Source organism: Hemitrygon akajei, chromosome 2 (assembly GCF_048418815.1).
Source record: "Hemitrygon akajei chromosome 2, sHemAka1.3, whole genome shotgun sequence".
NCBI lineage: Eukaryota > Metazoa > Chordata > Chondrichthyes > Myliobatiformes > Dasyatidae > Hemitrygon > Hemitrygon akajei.
This window is the reverse complement of record NC_133125.1, coordinates 161,728,242-161,746,962: the sequence shown is the minus strand read 5'-3', so window position 1 is coordinate 161,746,962 and position 18,721 is coordinate 161,728,242. Positions and strand designations below refer to the sequence as shown.

Below are 18,721 nucleotides of genomic sequence, written 5' to 3'. Positions count from 1 at the left end.
TACCAGGGGGCATGGTTTGAGAATAAGGGGTAGGTCATTTAGGACAGATTTAAGGAAAAACTTCTTCTCCCAGAGAGTTGTGGGGGTCTGGAATGCACTGCCTCGAAAGGTAGTGGAGGCCAATTCTCTGGATGCTTTCAAGAAGGAGCTAGATAGGTACCTTATGGATAGGGGAATCAAGGGATATGGGGTCAAGGCAGGAACCAGGTATTGATAGTAGTTGATCAGCCATGATCTCAAAATGGCAGTGCAGGCTCGAAGGGCCGAATGGTCTACTTCTGCACCTATTGTATATTGTCTATTGACATGGCTTTAAGGTAAGGGGAGGGAAGTTCAAGGGGGATATTAGAGGAAGGTTTTTCACTCAGAGAGTGGTTGGTGCGTGGAATGCACTGCATGAGTCGGTGGTGGAGCCAGATACTCTAGTGAAGTTTATGAGGCTACTAGACAGGTATATGGACAAATTTAAGGTGGGGGGTTATATGGGAGGCAGGGTTTGAGGGTCGGCACAACATTGTGGGCTGAAGGGCCTGTAATGTTGAAGGGCTGTACTATTCTATGTTCTATCTCATTGAAACCTATCGAATACTGACAGGCCTAGTTAGAGTGGACATGGAGAGGATATTTCCTTTAGTGGGGGGAGTCTAGAACCAGAGGGCACAACCTTAGAATTTAAGAATGCCCCTTTAGAACAGAGATGAGGAGGAATTTCTTTAGAAGGGTGGTGAGTCTGTGGAATTCGTTGCCATAGACGGCTGTGGAGGCCGTCACTGGGTATATTTAAAGCAGAAGTTGATAGTTGTCAAAGGTTGCAGGAAGATGGCGGGAGAATGGGGTTGAGAGGGAAAAGTAAATCAGCCATGATGGCGTGGTGGAACAGACTTGATGGGCTGAATGGTTTAATTCTGCTTCAATGTCTTATGGCCCAAATCAATTCTCCATGTTGCTTCGCAAGAACACAGGTTGCGTGAGTTATTATAACTTATTTAAAATTTCAAAAATAGATTTTATTCATCATGATAATATATATAGTGGATTTTGGTTAATTGGGGCATCGGTAATTGGGACAGCTGCTTCTTTGAGACAAAGAACAAAAACTAACTGAGAAAGCAGCTGAGATTCCCTTCATTGATTTGGGACACTATGCTGCTTAACTGGGACAGGAGGGTGTGGTTAAACAGTTTCTAACTAGCGTTAGATGTGTGCACACGTGTAGCTGTTAGACACCATACCATGCTTAGAATGAGCAATTTTTGAATAGCGTCAATTAAGAGTGCTTGTGTTCAAAAAGCAGTGACTTTTGTCTCTGACGACGGCTCGGTTGGTTGACCAAGGATGTTCTGTCCGACCTCTCTGGATACGGAAGCCATGAAATACTTATTGCAGCAGCTTCTCAGGCCAGGTCACAAATGGTTTTATTTCTGATTTCCAACATTAGCAGTATTTTCTTTAGCAATAGGAAGAAGGAAATCTAGGACGTGAGTTGAGCCACAAGTTGGCATTGCCTTCTGGTTTTAATGAAAAGTGAGGGCTGGCACAATGGGCGTACAAGTTTGTAAACTAGACTAAGTTTTCATAAGTTATTAGCATACACTCTGTTGCCACTTTATTAGGTACACCTGTATGCCTCCTTGTTAATGCAAATATCTAATCAGCCAATCATTTCACAGCAACTCAAAGCATAAAAGCATGCAGACATGCCAAGAAGTTGTTGAGAGCAAACATCAGAATGAGGCAGAAATATGATCTGAGAGACCTTGACCGTGGAACGATTGCTGGTGCCAGATGAGGAAATTAGAGTTGCTCAGAAATTGATGACCTCCTGGGATTTTCACATACAAAAGTCTCTAGAGTTTACAGAGAGTGGTGGAAAAAAACCTAAAATCCAGCAAGCAGCAGTTCTGTGGGAGCAAACACCTTGTTCTTGAGAGAGGTCAGGGGAGAATGGCCAGACTGGTTTACGCTGACTAGAAACAACAGTAACTCAGGTATCTACATGTTTCAACAGTGGTTTACAGAAGAGCATCTCTGAATACAGAATGCACTGAACCTCGAAGCAGAAGGCCTACAGCAGCAAAAGACCACCCTGGGTTCAACTCCTTACTCTAATAAAGTGCCTACTGTGTGTACTTCACTTTAAAATCCTACGAGGTTTACTTGTGATGTACTGAGGGATGACGGATCCCTAAGAGTGGCCACGTAACTAGTCAGGGTGATAAAGGAGACCCACTGCACACTTGCCTTCATTGTTTGGGGCAATGAGTGTGAGAGTCAGGAAGTCACTGTGTGACTGTAAAGAACTTTATTTGTGTAATTCTGTTCATCTATTGCAGGAAGTTGTGGTATGTTAGAGCCAGTACAGAAAATGTTTACCAGAATGTTGCCTGGGTTAGGGGGCATGACCAATAAGGGGAAGTTGGACAAATATGGACTGTTTGCTCTCGAGAATGTGAATGAGAGGCTGATCTCCGTTGATAAAATTATGAGAGCCATACATACAACCTGAATATATTTTGGGAGGTGTTACTGGGTTAGCTGGGATGAAGGACAAAGCATTTTTTTTAGACAGTGCATGCTGTAGTCTGTGTGCGCTGGTGGTGGATGCAGTGAATGTCCAGGGTTAAGCTGGGCTGCCGATTAAATGCAATGCTTTGTCCTGAATGTCGTTCGGCGTCTTCAAGTGCCTGCATTCAAATCAGACTGAGTTGATGATATAGTTTCCGATGCAAGATATCTTGACTTGCTCTGTTGATTGACATTTTTACCCACCGATGTGTTGTCAGCCAATGGGGGATTTTCAATGTTGCAATTTCCGCTTTTGCTGCAGGGACTCATTTTGCAGAACTACACAATTCTTAATTTTGTTAGTATTGCACAGTTTATAGAACATGTTGTTGTACAGGTCCTTTGGCTCAAAATGTTCTGTTGAAACTTTAACCTACTCTAGTATCAAGCTGACCCTTTCCCCCTGACATAAACCTCCATTCTTCATTCATCCAAGTGTTTATTTAATAGTCATTTTCACTGTCCCTAATGTATCAGCCTCTACTGCCACCCCGGCTGCACGTTCCACTCAGCTATCATTCTGTGTAAAAAAAATTAAAAAAAAAAAGAGATTCCTACCTCTGGCATCTGCTAACTTTCCTCCAAACACCCCCCTCATATTATACCCCCCCCCTTCATATAAGCAGTTTCCACTTCTTCCCTCTGCTAGCCTGCAGGTCACTTTTGGGCAAGGTGTAGCACTCGCTTAGTGCACCCCCCACCCCGGATCAGGGTCACCTGAAGCCATGGGAGCGGGTGGTGGATGGTCGTATCAGCAGCGGGTATCATGGCTGGGGTCACTCATCCTGTAAAGACACTGCCCAGAAGAAGGCAATGGCAAACCACTTCTGTAGAAAAAAGATTTGCCAAAAACAATCATGATTGTTGGAAGGCCGCGATTGCCCACGTCAAACACAATGCCATTCCTGATGTACTGATTCTCGAAAGATTGATATGAATGCCTGCACAGTTTCTTCAGCTACCTCTATCACTATAAATCACTATAATTCTATAAATTCCCTCTCTCAGGATCTAGCACCAACCTGATTTTCCAAATCTACCTGCGTAATGAAATCCTCCGCGACTATAGTAACATCAGCCTTTTTGCAAGCCTTTTCTATCTCTCATTGTAATTTGTTTCCCACATTCTGGCTACTGTTCAGAGGCCTGAATATAACTCCCACAGGGTCTTTTTGCCCTTGCAGTTTCTTAACACTACACACAAAGATTCTACATTTCCCAATTTTATGTCACTTTCTAAGGATTTGATTTCATTTTTTACCGACAGAACCACCCTGCCCCCTTTGCCTTCCTGCCTGTACTTTTGATACAATGTGCATCCTTAGGTATTAAATGCCCAACCGTGATCTTCTTTCACACCATAACTCAGTGATGCGTACACCGTCAATCCTGCCAATCTCTAACTGGGCTACAAGAGCATCTGCTGTGTTCCGTATACAGTGTGTATTCAAATGTAATACCTTCAGTCCTTCTGAATATGCCCCTATGTTAAATTTCAACTCATCCCTCTGACTGCAATTTTGCCCTGTCATCTGCCTGTCCTTCCTCCCGGTCTCACTGGACTGTGTCAGGTGACCTTGGTTCAATTCCTGCTGCTGAGTGTAAGGAGTTTGTATGTTCTTCCTGTGACCCTGTAGGTTTCCCTGGGTCCTCCAGTTCCCACCCACAGCCCGAAGATGTACCGCTTGGCAGGTTAATCAGTCATTGTAAATTGTTTCATGACTAGGCTACGATTAAAATTGGGGGGTTTGGCCGGCATGATTCGAAAGCCGTAAGTAAGACCCTATTCTACGCTGTATCGCAATAAACTAATAAAATATTTGTACACCAACAGCCCTATCACTCTGCTTCCCATTCCGCTGCCAAATTAGTTTAAAACATCCCCACCAGTTCTACAAGGACATAGGTCATCCTCAGGTTCAGGTGTAACCTGTCCTTTTTCCACCAAAGGGATCCCAGTGATCCAGAAATCTGAAAACCTGACCCCTGCACCAGTTCCTCAGATACAGCACTGAACTGGCCCTTCCCAGCCCTTCCAGCCATGCCAACAGCAGCCTCCAATTTAACCCTTCCCTAATCACGGGACAGTTTACAATGACCAATCCACCAAACGGTCGGTACATCTTTAAACAATGGGAGGAATCCGGAGCACCTGGAGGAAACCCACACGGCCACGGGGAGAACACACAAACTCCTCACAGGCAGCAGTGGGAATTGTGACTGAGTTTCCACAATTGCAATGATACCAAAATCCCATATGCTAAAACACACTCTCAGCCCATCCATCTTACCCGTGAGAGCCCTGGCATTTAAAGTAGATGCTGAACCTGCCAGTCCTGCCTGCTCTCCCCATTGGACTTGCTGCTTCAGTTCTCTATGAGTCAGCCATTCTGCCCCAACCTATCCCTCAGCCGCTCTACTCACCACACCCCCACCCCACTGTACTGTCCATTGTTAGAGCACTATCTTCATTGCAGAGTCAAATGGTGAGATATCATTACTAATGAGACCCTCTATTGGTTGGGTTCAAACATGGATGTTGTGTGGCGACATGTTGCAGGGACTCTAGCTCCAGATTTTTCATCTGGGTTTACTCCTGAAGCCTTCCCCATGAGTGGGTATAGCCGCGAGGTGGCAGAGGTTTGAGATCAGAGTGTTCCTTCTCCTGGATGAGCTGCCAACCGTGGCTGATGAGCCCCATCTGCCCAAAAGTACTGATAAACATTGAGATATTCTAACTGACTTGTCTGTATTTTTCCCCATTAGATAAACTCTCAGCAGTTTCTTTGAGGAGTAACTCCAGCTCCCTGGGTGATACCATCAAGCTCAGCTGCAACATCAGTGGATACCCTCATCAGTATCAGTGGCGGAAAGACGGAGGGGGGATCAACCCACGTCACCAGCTCGTGAAGGGAAACGGAGTCCTCGTCATCCCAGGGGCCTCGAGTGATGACTGTGGAACGTACACCTGTATTGCAACGAATCCTGTCAGCTCCGTCCAGATAAGTCACAGCCTGACTATTTACGGTGAGTTTGACTTGTGACTGACATTTTGAGAGTAAACGTTACGTTGGCACCCAGCCATTGCAAGCTCACTGTGACAGTAGGAGCAGCCAAGCCAGAACTGGAGTTGAAATTGAAAAGATTGACAGAGTGAAGGAGGAAAGCTGCCTTCCTTTGGCTGGGATGTCATTGGGGAACAACTGTTAACCAGAGGCTGTCCTCTGGAGAGTGTAAAGATCAGTCTGGGGGTATCCTGCCTCCTACGCCATTCGAGGTTCTTGTGCTCAATACAATACCTGGGAATAGTGCACCAGCTGTGACATTGTCTAACAGCTTGTCTCCTTTATCAGAGTCATAAAGCACTACAGCACAGCCTGTCTGGTTCATGCCAAGCTGTTACTCTGCCAAGACCCATCGACTATAGCCATCCACTTATCCAAACTTCACTTACATTTAGAAATCAACCCTCGCCCTCCATTTGCCAATTCCATTGACAGCCTGTTCCACACTCTCTCCACCCTCTGAGTGAAGTTCCCCCTCAATCTCTCCTTCCACATTTCACCTTTCACCTTTATCCCATGACCTTTAGTTCTAATCTCACCCAATCTCAGTGAAAAAGCCGCCTTGCATTTATCTGCTCGATACCCCTCAAAATTTTTTATACCTCTATCAAATCCCCCCTCATTCTCCTATGCTCCAGGGAATAATGTCCTAACGTATTCAGTCTTTCTCTATAACTCAGGATCTCAAGAAATGACACCGTTTTGTAAATTTTCTCTGTACTCTTTCAATCTTAATATTATCTTTCCTGAGGGTAGGGGACCAGAATTAATTATAACTGATTCAAACTGGAAGTTTCCCTACATGGTTTCAGGTTAAGACTAGTTAACTGTTTAGTTTCACAGGTTTTGTCTATATTATGAAACACCTATGCTTTGTCTGCTGTGAAAGGCAGGATCTTTTGGTGACCACCCATTTCAATTTGACTTCCCATTCCCATTCTGACATGTCTGTCCATGGCCTCCTCTACTGGTGTGATGAGGCTGAAGGAGCAACACCTCAAATTATGTCTAAATAGTCTCCAGACTGAGGGCATGAACATTTATTTCTCCAACTTCTCATTATAGTGGGGTGTGTCAGGAATGGACAGGAGGAGGAGTATAGGAAACTGATACAGGACTTTGTGATATGGTGCAACTCAAACTACCTGCGTCTCAATATCACCAAGACCAAGGAGATGGTAGTGGACTTTAGGAGATCTAGGCCTCATATGGAGCCAGTGATCATTAATGGAGAATGTGTGGAGCAGGTTAAGACCTACAAGTATCTGGGAGTACAGTTAGACGAGAAGCTAGACTGGACTGCCAACACAGATGCCTTGTGCAGGAAGGCACAGAGTCGAATGTACTTCCTAAGAAGGTTGGCGTCATTCAATGTCTGTAGTGAGATGCTGAAGATGTTCTATAGGTCAGTTGTGGAGAGCGCCCTCTTCTTTGTTGTGGCGTGTTGGGGAGGAAGCATTAAGAAGAGGGACGCCTCACGTCTTAATAAGCTGGTAAGGAAGGCGGGCTCTGTCGTGGGCAAAGTACTGGAGAGTTTAACATCGGTAGCTGAGCGAAGGGCGCTGAGTAGGCTACGGTCAATTATGGATAACTCTGAACATCCTCAACATAGCACCATCCTGAGACAGAGAAGCAGTTTCAGCGACAGGTTAATATCGATGCAATGCTCCTCAGACAGGATGAAGAGGTCAATACTCCCCAATGCCATTAGGCTTTACAATTCTACCGCCAGGACTTAAGAACTTTTTAAAGCTATTATTAATGCTTTTTGAGATGGTGATTTAGATGCATATCACATTTTTTTTACTGAGTTAAGTATTGTATGTAATTAGTTTTGCTACAACAAGTGTATAGGACATTGGAAAAAAGTTGAATTTCCCCATGGGGATGAATAAAGTATCTATCTATCTATCTATCTATCTATCTATCTATTTCTTCCTCTCCCTCCTTATTCTTTTTGCTCCCCCCACTGTCTTGTGAGAATCAAGATCAGGTTTCATATCACTCCCACGTGTCATGAAATTTGTTGTTTTGCGGCAGCAGTACATTGCAATACCTAAAAAAACAAAATTACAGTAACTATTTATGGTGGGTTTGACTTGTGATTGACATTTTGGGAGTAAATGTGATGTCCTCCTATGTTCATAGTACATAGTGCAGAAAGTGAGGGGGGAAAGTAGTGAGGTAGTGTTCATCGGTTCAATGTCCATTCAGAAGTCGGATGGCAGAGAGGAAGAGGCTGTTTCTGAGTCTTTGAGTGTGTGCCTTTAGGCTTCCTGATGGTAGCAATGAGAACAAGGCATGTCCTGGGTGATGGGGGTCCTTAATAATGATGCCACCTTTTTAAGGCAATGAAGATGTCCTGGATGCTGGGGAGGCTCGTGTCCCTGATGGAGCTGACTGTTTTCTGCAGCTTATTCCAATCCTCTGCGGTGCCCACCCAACCACCAGGCAGTGATTCTAGCTTCTGCCCCTTCCATTCCAGTGCTGAGGAAGGGTCTCACTCTGCAACTGTTTTCTCCCCTCTGTAGGTGCTGTCGAATCCGGTCGGTTCCTCCAGCCTATTGGGTGTATTACTATGGATTTCCATCATCTGCAGAATTTCTCTGCTGACCATTATTTTCATAACTCCTTAGTTTACTTTCAAACCCCACAAGCTACCCTCTGATATTACCCACTCTTGGTGAACCTCAGTGAGTTCTTCTCTGACTCCCTGACTCAGAGCATTCCCGTGGTTCATCTCCAAGGTTACTGCTGCTGGGCAACATACATTTCTTCAAATATTCCCAAATATCGATTACTTATTGCCTTCACCAGAGTGCTTATTTAGATTTGTAATCTATCATATAGGACTTTTCCATAAGATGTCAGGTCCCAAACATCCCCATCTGCTTGTCCTGTCTTCCTGAGAGCTCGCAGTGGAGTGGGAACGATGGGAGAGTCCGCAGGATCTCAGCTCTGTTCTCAACCGAGGGTGACCAGGTGTCAGCCTGACTGACTTTCACTAGGGCCCTTTGCACTGGGGTTCTTAACGGCAAGCAGATTATTCTCTTAAACCCTGAATCTCTCTGGCTGCTACACGCTTCTGCCCATCTTGTCCATGCTGACCATGGTGCTTGACTGGTGCTCCATCAAACCTTGCTCCCTCCTCCACTGCCGACAAAATCAGAATCGGCTCTCTGAACACTGACGTATGCTGTGAGTTTTGTTGTATTGTGGCAGCAGTACAGTGCAAGACATAAAAAAATAATCCAAGTTACAGTAAATAAACAACTAAATATTGTGAGGGAGGAGCAGCGATGGTAGTGTTCATGGGTTCATGGACCATTCAGAGATCTGGTGGTGGAGGAGAAGAAAATATTCCTAAAACATCAAGTGAGGGACTTCAGCCTCCTCTATCTCCTACCCAAAGGAAGTAATGAGAAGGGATCATGTCCCGGATGGTGCAGGTCCTTAACGATGGATGCTATCTTCTTGAGATATTTTGTCTATTGTGTTCACTTCAGCCACATTTCCGGATGAAGTTGAGTTTCTGGAGAGGGCAGTTGATGTATCTGGGCCTCTGCTTGAGTGAGGTCAGAAGAATGAGGGGAGTTCTCATTGAAACCAACCCAACATAAAAGGCCTGAAGAGAGTGGACCTTTACTTTTCCAGCATCTGCACATTTTCTTGTGTTTGTAGTTAATCAGAATGGTAGTAATTTCATTTGTTCATTATGTGGTGCATCGTACGATGTTGGTGATCATGGTCTTTCCATGACCATGATTGCTCTTGGCAATTTTTTCTGCTGAAGTGATTTGCCATTGCATTCTTCAGGGCAGTGTCTTTACAAGATGGGTGACCCCAGACATTATCAATATTCTTCAGAGATCTCCTGCCTGGCGTCGGTGGTTGCATAACTAGGACTTGTGATATCCATCACCTGCTCCCATGGTTTCACACGACCCTGAACGGGGGTTAAGCAGGTGCTACACATTGCCCAGGGTGACCTGCAGGCTAGCGGAGGAAGGAATGCCCAAAAAGTCATCTGTTTACTCTTTTCCATAGCTGCAGATTGGGGTCTTGTTTAATTAACTTTTTTTTAAAAGCATGTGTTAATACTTATTTTTTTTAACTTGCAGGTATTCCCCCAGATCAGATTATGGTTATTATGCTTGGGACAGCAGGTCTGTTGTTCTTTGGAATGAATGTCCTTGGATCAATTGCATTCTGTACCTATAAGTGCATGTCAGAGCAAGGTATGTGGCAATGTTCAAATCCAATTTAAAATGTAAACTGGTGGTACCTCTGTAAGGGTTGGCTTATTGATGTCAACCTTCTAGGAAAAGCAAATGATTTGGCAGATGGACAATTCAGCCTCACCTTCTCCCTTGTCCCTGTGGAATCCACAGATGGCTATGGAGGCCAAGTCTTTAGGTGTTTTTAAAGTGGAAGTTGATAGGCTCTTGATTATTAAGGTTACAGCAGAGTGGAGGAGAATGGGGTTGGGAAGGATAATGAAACAGCCATGCAGGAATGTTGGAGCAGACTCAATGGGCCAAATGGTTTAATACTTTTCCTGTATCTTTTGGTATTGTGTCATTTAACTGCTCTACCTTCCTGCGCTGTTGTGAAGTTTGCTAGTGATCAAAGCTCAGTAGGTGGAGGTTAGACAGAAGGGGCGATGCTAACAGACTGGAAAGTAGAAGGGGACATAACAGTGGTAAAATCATTGGCAAAATGGAGCGGCTTTGACCCAGACAGTAAGCTGGGTCTTCAGTCAGCTTGCTGGAGCTGCAGTGAGATTTTCGGACTTGTTCATTTTGGGTCCCAGGGAACACAGTTGAGGTTTACCATGAGGAACAGCCATGGTATAGGGTGGTAATGGTTTCAGAGGGGATCATCACATCTGAAAAGGGTGTGAATTAGCATTCAAAGCAGGAACTGCGGAGCTGAATTTGTACTTGCAGTGGGGAAGAGTAGAACATAGAATATAGCACAGTACAGACCCTTCAGCCCAAGATGTTGTACCGACTTTTTAACCTACCCCTAGATCAATCTCGCTCTTCCCTCCTGCACAACCCTCCATTTTTCGCATCCATATGCCTATCTATGAGTCTTTAAATGTCCCTAATGTTATTGCCTCTAACACCATCTCTGGCAGTATGTTTCATACACTGTGACTGTGTTTGTTGTCCACTCTGTCTACCCCTCTTATCATCTTATACACTCCTGTCAAATCTCCTGTCATCCAAAGGAAAACCCCTAGCTTACTCTTACGATGTGTTCCCAAATCCAAACAGCACCCTGGTAAATCTGCTCTGCATCCTCTCTAAAGCTTCCATTTCCTTCCTATAATGAGATGACCAAAACTGAACACAATGTCCAAGTGTGGTCTAACAAGTGTTTTATAGAGCTGCACTGTTGGCTTGCACCTCTTGAACTCCTACCCCCTTCTAACAAAGGCCAACACACCATCCACCTTTCTTAACCACCCTATTGATTATTTTGGAGGGGGTGTTGGCCAATAAAAGGAGTGGAGTTTCGAGGGAATACAGGTTGGAGTGGAGAGTAAAAAGAGGAGGCGATTCTGCACCATTCAAAGTAAAAGTTATTATCAGAGAACACGCATGTCACCACATATGGCCCTGAGATCTTTTTACCTGTGGGCATACTCAGCAAATCTATAGAACAGTAACTGTAAACAGGATGAATAGACAACAAACTGTGCAAATGCAAATGTATATAAATAAATGGCAATAATGAGAGCATGAAATAACAAGAGTCATTGACTGTGGGAACACAAGGAATAGAATGAGTGTAGTTGAAGATGAATGCTGCTTTTCTATGGCAACGTTTCATGCAGATGTTGTTACGAGGATCACCCCTTGGAATAATGATCAGTGAGGCATTGAGAATATGTATTGCCCAACAAGTAACTTCTATTCGCTCAACTAACAAAAGCACGTGGGTTCACAAACTAACTACCTATATGCACCGCAGTAGAATACCATACCCTCCATGAACAGTTAATGAAGAGAAAGTGACTGCCCAGGAAAGGTGTCAGTGAGCCCTCTCATTGGTGTTCCAGTGTCCAAACATTTCTGAATTGGGTGGGAACACAGTCTCACCTCCAGCCGGATCCAGCATTGGATCACCCAAACTGTACCTGCCATGCATCCTGTAGACCTGTTATGGGGCAGAGCACTGAAGATTTAATTCAGGTGTCCTGTACTTCGGTTGCAGGGCAGGGCTGACTGCACATTTAATGCTTGTGTTCATTCCTCTGCAGAATCTCGAGGGAAACTATATCTCTTCTTAATGTGGATGATTTCCTGGCACATTCCGTCTCTCCTTGTCATTCAGTTGGCACTCATTTCCTGGAGTATTGTTGGAGGTAGGTGCAGGGCTCTTGATGAGAAACATGACAATGGGTTCCTGATGGGTGTATGGAAGTTCAAAGAATGGGGCTGGTGGGCTTAGATGAAAGACAGAGATCAGAGCCCCAGTGAGTATGAAGGGAATGTGGGAAATAGGGATCCAGTGAGTTTAGAGGGAATGAGGTGATTGGAAACCAGGTAGGTTTAGAGCAGGGGTCCCCAACCTGGGATCCAGGACCCCTCAGTTAAAGGTAGGGGTTACATGGCATCAAAATGATTGAGAACTCCTTGTTTAGAGGGAACATGGTGATGAAAGATCTGGGGGATTCAAGAAATGAGGCGGAGTGGAACAGGACTGCTGTGGATTTGGAGCAAACATGGATAATGGGCAACCAATGGAATTAGAGGGAATGGGGATCCAGTTGGTTTACAGGGAATGGTGAGGGATACGTGACAGAAGGATGGGTTTTAGAAAGCGAGGCTCCACATCACGGGACACAGAACAATGCACGTGGAAGCTGGGGGTGGGAGGGAAGGGTTCTACCTGGACTCCTGTCCCATCAGAAAGGGTTGACACTGTTATCACAAGGGCCAGAAAATGGTGTGCAACTTAGTGAGCCAATTCTTCAGTTACTGGAAATCCAGAGTAGCACAGACAAAATGCTGGAGGAACTCAGCTGATCAGGAACTGCTGATGCAAAGGAAAAAGAGGCGATGTTTCAGGCTGAGTCCCTTCTTCCGAGATGGGTTAATTTTGGACGATTGAGATGATAGATTGGTGAAGAGAGTTTCAGGAAATATCAGGGCCTGGTAAATAACTAGATTAGGAGCGAGTTGGAAAAGATGGGTGAGCAAAGCATAAGAGCAGGAAAGCTGCTTATGGTGAGTGGCTCAAATATTCTTCAGGGAAAAGCGAAGGGAACACAGGAACGAATCACAAGCTGAGGGACGGTGAAAAGCAAAGCTTGCCCTGCATTTGTTCATTCAAATCAGATCATTATGCATCGAGCAGAACACGGTTAACAAAACAGGATGCAGAATAAAATGTAACAAGAAGAGAAGGAAGTGCAGAGCCAGTAGACAATAAGGTGCAAGGTCATAACAAGATAGAACGGGAGGTCATCTTGTCCTTCCTGTATCTTATTCTGTTAAGTACCATGAGATCTCCCGCCTAACAGTTGTTACATCTCTCTCCAGGTATTGTCACTCTACCAATAATTATTTTATTCGCTGCATCTCTCCTGCTGTTGTTCATGCCTATACTAGGAAAGATTAACAGCGGCCTGGGACATTGTGGTAAGCTGCAGATTATTTATTGTGATAAAACAAAGAAAATGTTGGTGTCAGCAATGAAACAATGTCCTCTAAATCCTTGCACCGTCTGTCGTTGACAGTTTCCGTGGCTGTACCGCTTAGTGGACTTGTTATGATCTGCTTATCCAATTACATCCTGAAGGCAAAGTTTCACCAGTTAAGTAAGTTCACCCTCATTACCATTCCTACCGATGAAAACCACAGCATTCACATCTGGGTAATGTGGGAAATAGGGATCCGGTGGGTTTAGCAATGGGGTGGTGTTCTTTGACCCACTATATCTCTGCATATTATTTGTCCCCGCGTGGACCACGAGATTTAGATCACCACTGGGCTCAGAGATCCCTTCATACCGATCCATGGGTTTAGACACCATCTCCAATTCCTGCAGCAGGTCACCAGTCCCAGGTCCCAGCCCAAGAGCAAGGTGAATGACTTGGGAATCGCTGGTTGATTCATCAGTCTGTCGTCACCTGTTTACCCTGCCTTCCCCTCTGCCACAGACAAATGAGATTTTATTGAGATTTAAGACCCCAGTTTTAGCTGGAATAGAATCATCTTGGAGTGTTTTTAAAGTCAATTCTGGGTGGAACCCAGAACAGCAAGCGTAAAATAGTCCATTTCCGGAATGAAACTTCAACAGGCTGTCTTCACAAGAGAGTTCATACACACACTCTCCAGCTTGGAGGCTGCCCTCTAAACCCTGGCTCTGTGTCAGCTGAGCTCAGATTGAGATAAACCTGTGGCCTCCGGCCATACAGAACAAGGTGGGGCTGCAGAGGCTGTGAGCGGATGGGAGCGGTTGGAACTCGGACAGCCGGGCATCATCTATGGAGGGGAATACATGCAGGATTTCTGAGGGGTCCCGGGCTGAAACGTCGACTGTTTATTCCCGTGCATAGATGTTGTCAGATGTGCTGAGTTCCTCCAGCATTTTGTGTGTGCTGCTCAAGTTTTTCAGCCTCTAGTGCAGAATCCCTTGTATTTGCTGTTGTGAATGGAACACCGATGTCTGGCGGGCAGCTTTGGAACGGCAAGGCTACTTCCATTTAAGGAAGATATGCAGATAAGGGCGTAAAGAAGACAAGAAATGTTGAAAAATAACACTGGTTAGGAAAGAGTCGAAGGGTAAAATGTGAAGCTATATTGTCCTTCTAGGCCATCTGTGGTTAAGATGAAACAAAGTAGGGTTTGCAATTGTGACTCGTATTGATGTTAAGGCGAGGTGCGTGTGGCTGGCTAGATGTGCGGGAGGGTAGAAAGCATACTTACCTGGCAGGGAACCGTCGGTGATCAGGAGGGTCGAGGATCCAGGACAAGGCTATCCCATTGCACTCCGGGTGTGCTGACGCCTGCGATATCCCCAAATGCGGGATACTTGACTGCATAATTTGTGGTAGTGGGGGACTGTGTTCGCGCTCTCCCCTGATAAAAAAAAAAATAGAGCTGGTCTGTGGACATTAGTCTGTTTGTAACTACTTTGCTATCCACTAATTTACGTTACTGCTGCTGCTACGTAAAAGCGTAATAGGCCTATCAGTGGTGTAAGGTACTCCTTCCCTCTGCTAGCCTTCTTGCACCCTTGGACAAAGCTTATCCTCCTCCACCCTGATCAAGATTAGAAAGAGTTTTAGAGGTTAATTAGGCCATTCAGCTCACTGGGCCATGGGCAGCAACTCTGCATATCACAAGCAATGCACACAAAATGTTGGGGAAAACTCAGCAGGCCAGGCAGCAGCTATGGAAAAGAGTACAGTCGACGTTTTGGGCCAAGAAGTCCTGGCTTTGCAACCACTGACACCAGGCAGACAATCTCGGAAACTGGCTGGAAGCCCAAAAAGAGTTTATTTGTCACATATGCTGGGAAAGCATTAGATTATGATTCTTTTTACATCTTGGCCGCATTCCAATGGCAATGGCAAACCACTTCTCTAGAAAAATTTCCCAAGAACGATTATGGTTATGGGTGGAGAAAAGAAAAAGAACAACAGCGTGAAGGAGGTATTAATGGAAGGCCATCATCACACATGTCATATGACACGCACCATGATAACTTCTCCCTTGCAACCCCATTCTCTTTGTGACCTTTAACATTCTGCCGAATTAAGAATGTATCATATGAACATTGAAAACCTACAGCACAACACAGGCCCTTCGGCCCACAAAGCCATGCCAAACATGTCCCTACCTAGGCTTACCCATAACCTCTATTTTTCTAAACATAGAGGGTTCATCCACCAGGAGTCTCTTAAAAGACCCGATCGTTTTCGCCTCCACCACCGCTGCCACCGGCAGCCCATTCACCACTCTTTGCTTAAAAAAATCTTCCTCCTGACATCTCCTCTGTCCCTACACCCTGAAACTATGCCGTCTCATGCTAGCCATTTCAGCCCTGGGAATAAGCCTCTGACTATCCACATGATCAATACCTCTCATCATCTTGTATACCTCTATCAGGTCACCTCTAACCCTCCATCGCTCCAAGGAGAATAGGCATGCTCCCCAATGTAAGCAATGACCTTGTAAATCTCCTCTGCAGCCTTTCTATGGTTTCCACCTCCTTCCTGTAGTGAGGAGACCAGAATTGAGCACTGTACTCCAAGTCGGGTCTGATCAGGGTCCTATATAGCTGTAACATTACCTCTCAGCTCTTAAACTCAATCCCACAATTCATGAAGGCCAATGCACCGTATGACTTCTTAACCACAGAATCAACCTGCACAGCAGCTTTGAGTGTCCTATGGATTCGGGCCCCAAGATCTCCCTGATCCTCCACACTGCCAAGAGTCTTACCATTAATACAATATCCGGCCATCATATTTGACCTACCAAAATGAACCATATCACACTTACACAACACTAAATTGCTGGTGGAATGCAGCAGGCCAGGCAGAATCTATAGGAAGAAGTACAGTCAACATTTCGGGTCGAGACCTTTCGTCAGGACAAACTGAAAACAGAGATAGTAAGAGATTTGAAAGTGGGAGGGGGAGGGGGAGACCCGAAATGACAGAGAAGACAGGAGGTGGGGGGAGGGATGAAGCTAAGAGCTGGGAAGTTGATTGGCAAAAGTGATACAAGGCTGGAGAAAGTAGAGTATCATAGGGCGGAAGGCCTCGGGTAAGAAGGGGACGAGGGGCATTAACGGAAGTTAGAGAAATCAATGTTCATGCCATCAGGTTGGAGGCTACACAGATGGAATCTAAGGTGCTGTTCCTCCAACCTGAGTGTGGCTTCATCTCGAACACTAAATTCCACCAGCAATTTAGTGTTGTGTTCTTGAATTTCCAGCATCTGCAGATTTTCTCTAGTTTACACCTCACACTTATCTGGGTTGAACTCCATCTGCCACTTCTCAGCCCAGTTTTGCGTCCTATCTCTGTCCCTCTGACAGCCCTCCACACTATCCACAATGCCCCCAACCTTTGTGTCATAAGTAAAATTACTAAACTATCCCTCCACTTCCTCATCCAGGTCATTTATAAAAATTACACAGAGTCGGGGTCCCAGAATAGATCCCTGAGGCACTCCACTGGTCACCGACCTCCAGGCAGATTATGACCTGTCTACAAGCACTTCTGTGGGCAAGCAAAGCAATGTCCATCCCATGCCTCCTTACTTTCTCAATAAGACCATAAGACATTGGAGCAGAATTAGGCCATTTGGTGCATCGAGTCTGCTCCACCATTTACTCATGGCAGATCCTTTTCTCCCCTCCTCAGCCCCACTCCCTGATGCCATGTCCAATCAAAAACCTATCAAGCTCAGCCTTAAATACACCCAATGACCTGGCCTCTTACAGCTGCCCGTGGTAACAAATTCCATAAATTTACTGCCCTCTGGCTAAAGAATTTCTCCACATCTCTGTAATGGACACCCCTTTATCCCAAGTCTGTGTCCTCTTGACCTAGACTCCCCACCATGCTTTCCACATCTACTCTCGCTGGGCCTTTCAACATCCAAAAGGTTTCAATGAGATCCCCTTTCAGCCTTCTAAATTCCAGCTAGTACAGAGCTATCAAACATTCTTCGTATGTAACCCTTTCATTCCCAGAATCATCCTTGTGAACCTCCTCTGAACCCTCTCCAATGCCAGCTCATCTTTTCTGATATAAGGAGCCCAAAACTGTTCACAATACTCAATGTGAGGCCTCACTGGTGCCTTATAAAGCCTCAGCATCACATCCCTACTCCTGTATTCTAGACCTCTTGAAATGAATGCTAACATTGCATTTGCCTTCCTCACCACTGACTACCTGCAAGTTTACCTTTAGGGTGTTCTGCACAAAGAGTCCCAAGTCCATTTGCATCTCTGATTTTCAAATTTTCTCCCCATTTAGAAAACAGTATGCACATTTATTTCTCTACCAAAGTGTATGACCATGCAATTTCCAACATTGTATTTCATTTGCCATTTTCTTGCCCATTCTCCTACTCTGTCCAAGGCCTTCTGCATCCTATCTGTTTCCTCAACACTACCTGGCAATCTTCCTACCATCTGCAAACTTGGCAACAAAGTCATCTATACCATCATTTAAATCATTGATATACAGCATAAAAAGCTGTCCCAACACCGACCCTTGCGGAAACCACTCGTCACTGGCAGCTAACCAAAAAAAGCATCTTTTCTTCCCACGCACTGACTCATACCAATCAGCCAACACTCTAATCATACCAGTAACTTTCCTGTAATACCATGAGCTCGTAACTTGGAAAGCAGACTCTTGTGGCACCTTGTCATCCACTGCATCCCTTTTATCTATCCTACTTGTAAACTCCTCAAAGCATTCCAACAGGTTTATCAGGCAAGATTTCCCCTTAAGGAAACCATGCTGATGTTGTCCTATCTTGTCCTGTGCCACCAAGTACTCCATAACATCATCCTTAACAATTGACTCCAACATCTTCCCAACCACTGAGGTCAGGCTATCAACCTCACTTAACATCGACAGGGTTCAACATAGCATCCTTTTCCAGAACTTCTTTGCAAAGCATAGTCCATGCAGAGATGGGTGATCGCCTCACACTCATCACAGTCCTGAGGGATTGGAATGAGAACCCTGCAGCATAGAGATGATCTGATAGGGAGAGGCTCCTTGCTCTAGCAGCCAAGTGAGGTGTTGTTGTGTGCTGAGCTCAGGCAGAGAAGCGTTCTGCCAGACACACGTGATTTAGCCTCTCTTGCCAGGACAATACTCTCATCCCAGGAATTAATCTGCCTCCAATTAGATCACGTCCAGTGCTATGATCTCCTGACTTAGGTAAGGGCAATAGAACACTTTTTCTTCATTTCCTCTGGGATCACAGAACACTGCAGCACAGGAACAGGCCCTTCAGCCCATCTAGTCCCTGCCAAACTGTTATTCTACCTCATAACCTGTACCTCGATCATATCCATGTTCTTACCCCAACCTTCTC

General features: G+C 45.1%; 1 protein-coding gene and 1 non-coding gene across 2 annotated transcripts in view; both read left to right on the top strand.

Annotated features, from left to right (window-relative positions):
* Positions 1–18,721, top strand: part of LOC140717390 (SLAM family member 9-like) — a 33,077-nt gene that overhangs the window by 8,290 nt on the left and 6,066 nt on the right. Inside the window, exons 5-9 of the mRNA XM_073030938.1 lie at positions 5,332–5,592; positions 9,752–9,868; positions 11,902–12,006; positions 13,187–13,285; positions 13,384–13,464. Of these exons, the coding sequence (XP_072887039.1) occupies positions 5,332–5,592; positions 9,752–9,868; positions 11,902–12,006; positions 13,187–13,285; positions 13,384–13,464 (663 nt within the window). The remainder of the gene's footprint in view (positions 1–5,331; positions 5,593–9,751; positions 9,869–11,901; positions 12,007–13,186; positions 13,286–13,383; positions 13,465–18,721) is intronic.
* LOC140722732 (U1 spliceosomal RNA) lies at positions 14,568–14,731 on the top strand. The gene has a single exon (XR_012097731.1). It is a non-coding gene; the product is annotated as a U1 spliceosomal RNA (small nuclear RNA).